Here is an 8,088-nt window from a genome sequence, read left to right on the forward strand (position 1 = left end):
TTGAGCAGCTGCGTGTTGGAATGCCCGATGTTCATGCTACTCAACTGAAGGACCAGCTGCTTTTTCACATCCCCCAGCTGCAAGCTCATCACCAATTAAGAGATATCCTACTGGCCTTTGAGAAGGATGTTGGCTCAATCCTGGCACAAGCAAGCAAATACAGTAACGCGATCCATCTGGCCAAGGCTGCTGGGATGATACGACGGGACATACTTCAGCACAAGTCACACTTCAGCAGTACATTTCATGAAGGACGCATTGAACAGGCTGTTCCACCATCACTGCTTCAATTTGTATGCATGATCAAACATGGTGCAGATATCAAATCCCAATTCCAGCATGGCATATCGAAGTCTGACCTTGCTATGTCACAGCTCTTACAGTACAACTGCTTTGTCAACTACAAGGTAGGAACACAAATCCACAGACACTCCAAGGACCATGAGACACCTTTTGCTATCTACGTCGGCATGTCTGTGTTTGCTAAGACAAGAAAGAGGCAGCTCATTGACATGCTGCATGAAAATGGGGTCAGCATTTCATATGACAGAGTTCTACAATTATCAGCCCATCTAGGAGACCACAACCCCACTGCGACTACGGCCAAAACGTCCTTCCATGGGACCAGTGTGTCCACTGTCCATCTTCCAACATCCAAGCCCTGAGATGTCCTGTCACTTGGGGATGGATGCAGAAGGGAGAGGCATGGCAGATGCGTTGGACGACTCTTCCCCAGATTGCGACGTGCTATCAGGAGCTGACCAAATGTTCCTGGAAGAAAGACTGCAACCAGATATGAAATGCTTTCGCTCTGGACTTTCCTGCACAGCACTTTGCAGCTGCATATGTGAACAGCAGTAAATTCACAAAGATGTACTGTTAGGAGATGTCACAGGACATGCTAATAGTGAGTACTTTTTTTTTAGTAAATTCTTTTATGTTATTTTTTTTTTTTTACTAAAAGTGTTATTTTATGTGGATAAAAATGTTACAATGGACTTAAAACTATAAAACATCGTCTGAGCATGCTTGAAAACATAAATATCGACACCAAGATCACTCAGATTGACCAACTACATCAATTTCTATGAGAAAAATCATCTTTTGAAGGTCAATATGGCGGCCATCTTGAAAAATGACCGTAATCTTGGATTTTTAAATGGCCAATCAGGCAGACCATGCCAAATTTGGTGCTTGTATCACCATTTGCATGCTTCTCATGAAAAATTGCATTTAGCTGCCCCACTATAAGGCTCAGCAATAAACTTAAAATAATCGTAGGAGCACGATTCACATTCAACCTCTACCACGGTCATTGTCACACTGGTCATCGAAATTGAAATCCTTCAAATCCGTACCCTGGCTCCTCCCTTTGAAAAAATTCAATTTTGATTTGTCAAAAAAATTCGCATGATGACATCGATACATCATTGGTCACGACGGGAAGACGCCACGCATGCGTGATGTAAACACGCCCATAATTAGCTTGCTTTCACTCTTTCACGACAATAACATCTCACATAGATGAAGACTGAAAAGTACGTAAAATCAATTAAATTAAATTGTGTCGCTATTACCCATTTCCACCAGATATACTGTATATGGGATTCAAAGTGTTCAGAATAGTGAGATCTAAATGTTTCAATAGTTTATAACTTTGGGGCGCACTATGTCCAAAAGTAAAATAATACCGTAACGAGTAACAGTATATCATTGAATGCAGACTGTGAAAAAGTAATTGTCCAGACAAAGGCTCGAATCTGAATTATAACACTGCATTCCTTAGGTCTTAACCCATTAAAACAAGTGTATTCCTGGTTTGGCTTTTTTGGCTAGGTTTGTACCTTACGTAAAATGACTAATCTTAATCTGACAGATCGTTTCAGAGTTGGGCTACAACATGTCAGTGTCAGAGTTCTCAGAGATGGTAAGGAAAGACGCCCAGTTTCTCTATGACAACCCTGAGGCTTTGTTTAAAGATTTTGAGGACCTCGTGTACAACGTCATCCCCCTCAAACTTCCTGAAGTCTTCCTGAATATTCCTAAAGCGAAGTTGAAGTAAGAAAGAGTCCCAGGTGTGGTGAATAACATTGTCTTAGTGATGAGCATGTTGTGTGTTCAAAGGGTGGCCAGGTCTAGATATCGCATTGGAAGCGCTAGTGTCTGAGTTAATGTATTTGGCTTATGGAAAATTTCGAGATGTTTCAAGAGCCTTATTACATAGTCGTATCAAAAATCAATGCACTGTATATACTATAGTTATATCATTACACACACAGGGAGAATCCATGACTATTTGTTATATGTTGTACAGGATGGAGCGTTTGTCCTCACCTCATAGCACCACAGCTTTTTACTCTGTTGGAGCTTACGACGGGTCTCGCCCCGGCGTCTACTTCGTCAATACTTTCCACTGTGACAGTCAGTGAGTAACTTTACTGAGCAGCTATCTTTTTTTAAATATGACGTATTCCCTAAACCTTACAGCCTACAGTGAGTCATAGTAGTTAGGTTAGGTTAGGTTAGGTTAGGTTAGGTTAGTAGGGTGTGTCATAGGAGGGAAGATCAGCTAAAACTAATGGCCCATCACTTTTGTTGTAGATTTTAGTGTATATAAACAGAAAATAATTTCAGTTTCAATATTTTGCAACCTTTTGCTAGGTAAATTTTAGCGTGAAATTTATCGAAAATCTAACGTACAGCTGCATTAGTGCATTACAATTGAATAGAGAACATTGCTTTCTGACTTCATTCTTTAACAACCCAACTAACAATATTTTTTTCTGTTTCCGATTCTGATGCATTTATAAGTTGATAATATTTGCGATGGCTGCTTGTGTCAGGACGAGGAACCAAAAATCCAGCCATCTCAGTCACTATCTTGGGTCTGGGAGAGAGCTCCTGAAGTCGGAGTTGCCTACATTGAGAGATGCTTTGAGATACGGTGTTTTAATCAGACAAATCAGTGAAAAGAACCAAAGAACTTACACAAACAAAGACATTGCCAGTGATATGACCAAAGCTGTCTTGGCACAGTACACTCTGGCTAACGCTCAATTCAAGCCTCAGTCATAACAAGTCAGAAGAAGATTAGTGAGAGACTGCTAGCCAGTTGGGAAAAGGCAAGAGATATCTCTCTTGGGAGAGGAAAACTTGCAGTTAAGGACAGCTTTGCCAAGCAACTGGACCAGTTATTTGACATAATTACTTGCAAGTGCCCAATTGTTCTCTGTCCTGAGTGTGGATGCGATCGTGACTGTAAATCCGAGGCCCACATCTCCTGTATTTGCAAGCGTGAACTGAAGATTCCTGTGATCGAACTGGCATTTGTCAAAGCACAGAGAGAGAAGACTGGCAGTATAGGGGCTCTCATGATTTCTAGCCAAGATATTCCGGAGTCCAAGAGACAGGAGGCTGCCACAGAGAGGCAGAAGAGGAGAAGAGTTGCCGAGGAAACGAGACTTGAGAAGGCCCAGGGTGAGGTAAAAAAGGCCGATGATTGGAGTCAAGCTGATTCAGAGTTTAATTACTTCCCCATGGCTGATCCGAGTGCTGACCAGGAGAATGGTGACTTTGTCCCTAACCCAGAAAATAATGATCCCAAACCTTCCAGGCATAAGATTCGAAATAGGAAAGATATCCCGAGCATAGCTCTGGCCAGCATGCGACACCACACTGGTCTCAGAGAAACTGCAGAGATAGCAACAGCTGCCTGGATTAGCGGTGGTTTGATAACACCTGATGATGTTCACCTGGTGATAAATCATAACAAAGTAAGGAGAGCTCAGGAGAAACTTGTCAGTAACCTAGAAGAGGAGTTTGATAAGGGGATAAGAGAAAATGGAATCAATTGTTTGTTCTTTGATGGGAGAAGGGATGACACTAAAGTGTTCATTAAAGTTGGAGATTCTGACAAGTTGTTCCCTGCCATGGTGAAGGAGGAACACTACTCCTGCTGCAGTGAACCAGGAGGGAAGTATTTGTGGCATTTCACTCCAGAGAAAGATGACATCAGGAAACCAGCTGAGATAGTGGCAGATAACATTGTGAACTGGCTCAGAGAGAGGAACGTAGACCAGACCCTGCAGGCCATTGGAGGGGACAGCACCAACACGAACACAGGGTGGCAAGGGGGGGTCATACAGTGGATAGAGCGGAAGATTGGGAGGAAGCTGGTCTGGATTGTTTGTGACCTCCACACCAACGAGTTGCCACTCAGACATCTGATCCAGGAGCTGGATGGCAAGACTCTTTCAAACAACAGATGGTCTGGTCCTCTTGGCAAGATGCTGGACTCTGCCACTGAGTTAGAAATAAATCCGAGCTTTGAAAAAATCACAGTTGGCCCTCCACTCGTTGAGCTTGCACATACTGTCGTTGACGACCTGAGTACTGACCAATACTATGGTTACATGATTTGCAGTGCCATCAAAACTGGGGTCATGCCTGATAGACTTGCTTACCTGCAGATAGGTCCAGTCTCACATTCTAGGTGGCTCACAACGGCTCTCAGGTTCTGCAGAATTTGGGTCGCTCATCATAAACTGAAAGGGAACCAGCTTCACAACCTGAGACTTATTGTCCAATTCATCGTGAGTGTCTACTTGCCAAATTGGTTCAACACCAAGGTCAAGTCATCGTTTTCCGAAGGTCCGAGGCATGTTCTCTTCCAAAGCTGAGCTCCTGAGGAGTCAGCCAAGGAAGGTTGTTCAGATTGTGGAGCAGACTGTGAGGAGATCTTCCTGGTATGCTCATCCCGAGGCAGTTCTGCAGACAATGCTCTGCAGTAAGGATGAGGAGGAGAGAAGAGTGGCAGTCAAAAAGATCTTGGATATGAGACTTATGAGAGGATCTGGGCATGACGAATCAGTTGGTGACGATTCCTTCAGGGTCAGGAAGACTCCTGAAGTCAATCTAGGTGTCAAGACCCTCACTGATCTCATAGATCTGGATAACATCCAGGCTGGCAGTGAGCCCCTCTTGCAGCCTCACCAATGTTCAAGTCAGAGCTTCTGGACAACCCCATGCATGTCCCTGCCCAGCCCGCTGCACACCCAGAGTATAGAATTGTGTACAGCAAGTGAGCGAGGCCAGCAGTCACGTGTACAGCCAGGAGAGGAGGGAAGGCTACATCCGAGCTCAGGTGGTCAGCAGGGAGGTGATGAGTAGAAACAGAAGCAAGAAAGACATGTTCTCTATGGTGTGCAGCAACACCGGGTCGTAGTAGTAAAACCGGTTTTTGTATTTGATGATTTTGTTTTCTAAAGGAATATTAAATTTAATAAATGTGTCAAGATCATTCGTTTCACTATTCTGGATCATTTTCATCCTAATAAATTAACCTGATACATTTACTTTACTTTAAATAAGCTATTTAGTGGTGTTGGTAAAAGGGTGGGAATACTGAATTTTCATAAGATTTCAAGTTAAAATTTACCTAGCAAAAAATAAAAACTTTTCAAATCTGAAGATATCACATGATTCTGCACATAGAACTACATCATTAATACCATGGGCCGATTTTTCAAACTCAAAAAAAAAAATTCGCCTCCGTATGACACACCCTATTAGGTTAGGTTAGGTTAGGTTAGGTTAGGTTAGGTTAGGTCATTACATGAAATATGTTAATCTTGATAAAGAGATCCCCATACGAAATGAGGTAACCTTCGCATATTGCTAGAATGTCACCTACTTGCATTAGTATCTTTAACTCCTTGAAGTAGCATCAATAATAGTCAGAAAATATCCAACTCGTTTCGACTAAGACCAACTAAACTGTATATTCTACTTCTCAGACCGAAGTACGAGATGATGACCTTATCCCTGCACGAGGGAAATCCAGGTCATCACCTGCAGGGATCACACAGCATGGAGTCTCCTAAAATCCCCTTCTTCAGGAGAGTAATGGAGGACCGTAACTACTGGCAGGCACCTTCCAGGTTCCCCATAAATACAGCATACTTGGAGGGCTGGGGTCTATACGCAGAGAATCTTGGTTTTGATATGGACCTTTTCAAGAATCCTTATATCAGGCATATACAGTACTGAGAGACAACACTAAGTGTAGATGAGAAGAAATCGTTGAACACTTTTTGTTTGGTTAGGAATTTGAAACTGTGTAAGTAGATACACGTACTTTGTGTTATATGACTTTCAGGCAAGTCTTACGATAAATAATTGGTTCTGATATTTGTAAAGCCTGCCTTGGGCACCATTGCAATGGGTCCCTCTGACACCATTGTAATGGATACTCTCGGCACTACTGTATAAGTTACTTCACTGTCTATAAATTCAAGCCAATAATCCAATAAGTTCTTTAGATACAGTCCATCATTATTTTACATGTAACCTTTTACTTTTTCTAACTGCACTTATTATGTAACTGTGACAACATGTTTACCCAGTCTCAGAAGAATGCGGATCGAAACTTAGTCTTTAGTAATGGAACACAGGGAGAAGGAAAGTGAGAGTAAGAAAAGGATGGGAGGCGAAGGATGAGAGTCCGTACTGACTGTCCTTCGTGGTAAGGGATGTTTATGGGTTGTTGTTGGGGAAATTAGGGCAAGTAGATGTAGGATATATAAGTCATGTTAGGTTCTAACGGTTAGTGCAGACACAACTTCCATTACTAAAAACATAATAGGTGCATGTAGCACTGACCTAGAATTGCAATGTACTGAGTACACTGACAAAATTATGATATTAAGCACTGGGGACTTAGCACTGTATATACTCTGGGAAGAGAGTTATTCTAGTAGAAATGCGCACATACATCGATGAGAACATTTACTTGAATTGTTAAGATGGCACACTAGGAGACTTCATGCTCTACTACATGGGTCTCTTAAAGAGAAAACTTAATTTGAATTAAATTAAGGGAGAGACATGGGATTAAATATCGCCGGCACCAACACAATATACCGTGTTTAACTAAGGAGAGGACATATAAATACGTTAAGATCTCAGTCACCAATATAAAGATTACCATATCAGGGGATGGGGGTTGGAGGGCGGGTGTTAGGTATTATTGTACCTGGAAAATGATCACTTGTTCAGCAAGAGGGGAGAGGCGGGTTTACTTTAAGTACGCCATTACCATTGTAATGACTTGGGAAGAGGGAGAGGCCTGAATTTACTTTAAAGCTACTACCGCCACTGTAGAAGCATGGGTTTACTTGACTTGCCAGATGTAGTGACTAACCGGAGACGTGGATTTACGTTAACTACGTTTCCACCAATGGAATGACTAACAAAGAGAGGGTTTGAGTTTAGTTTAAACGCTGCCACTGATGTAATGAATGCTTTTGGCACCATTGCAATGGGTTCCTCTGACACCATTATAATGGATACCATTGGCACCATTATGAAGATATAATGAGAGTTATAGTAGGAGGGATTGCAAAGTAAGGAATTTGGTAGCGTGGCCCAATAGTTATATAACGGTTGATATGTTATGAGGGGAAATCTGCGAAACAACAATTCTAAGTATAGCTATTTATAAGTTAACTGAATGACATGGACACATTAATAGATGATTATATTGATGTTTCCAGATAATGACGCCCATATATAAACCTGACATGGATACACTTCCCACTAAAAGTAACTCACCCTATGGATCGCCCTCACAATGACCTACGTGTGACCTGTGGGAGGCCCAGCAGGGCCTGGTACTGCCGGGAAGAGTGGTCCTCCCCATGACTCAGACCTGCGTGTGACTCCCACTAATGCTGGATTTTGTCTCTCCGTGAAAATGAGCTGTTGGCCTCTTTTATTCGGTTTTTCTGGGTCACAGTACTTTCACAAATCGATCTTATTTATGTTAGTTTAGGGTGGTATATTTTGTTTATTGTAGTCCTGTTCCTGGCACGACCCCTTCTTCTTACCGGCTGAAGGGCAGTGTTTATTGAATTAATAGGGTCATGGTGCCTGTTCTCTCATCACACGGAGGCGAGAACTAATTTCCCTTCGTTAACCTTGTTGGGTCAGATCTTTATCTCGTTTGATTACTGTAGGATGGGTCGAGTTAAGTGGGTGTACACCTGCTTCACTAGTTACTGCTATATGTGTTATTGTTCTCCTTGGCTG

General features: G+C 42.3%; 1 protein-coding gene across 1 annotated transcript; it reads left to right on the forward strand.

Moving 5' to 3' along the window:
• The first annotated feature begins 1,275 nt into the window (after positions 1 to 1,275).
• On the forward strand, positions 1,276 to 6,595 carry LOC121858445. Its single transcript, XM_042354889.1, has 3 exons — positions 1,276 to 2,058; positions 2,315 to 2,425; positions 5,796 to 6,595. Exons 1-3 carry the CDS (start codon positions 1,901 to 1,903, stop codon positions 6,046 to 6,048), a joined length of 522 nt encoding a protein of 173 aa, XP_042210823.1. The 5' UTR covers positions 1,276 to 1,900; the 3' UTR covers positions 6,049 to 6,595.
• Positions 6,596 to 8,088: the final 1,493 nt, after the last annotated feature.

This window comes from Homarus americanus, unplaced genomic scaffold (genome assembly GCF_018991925.1).
Source record: "Homarus americanus isolate GMGI-L3 unplaced genomic scaffold, GMGI_Hamer_2.0 scaffold57980, whole genome shotgun sequence".
Classification (NCBI taxonomy): domain Eukaryota; kingdom Metazoa; phylum Arthropoda; class Malacostraca; order Decapoda; family Nephropidae; genus Homarus; species Homarus americanus.

Excerpts from the sequence above, each read along its gene's own strand:
- LOC121858445 (XM_042354889.1), top strand. The coding sequence starts at position 1,901 with ATGTCAGTGTCAGAGTTCTCAGAGATGGTAAGGAAAGACGCCCAGTTT. Across the intron at positions 2,059-2,314 it reads ATTCCTAAAGCGAAGTTGAA|GATGGAGCGTTTGTCCTCAC; the intron begins GTAAGAAAGAGT and ends TATGTTGTACAG. Across the intron at positions 2,426-5,795 it reads ACTTTCCACTGTGACAGTCA|ACCGAAGTACGAGATGATGA; the intron begins GTGAGTAACTTT and ends TCTACTTCTCAG.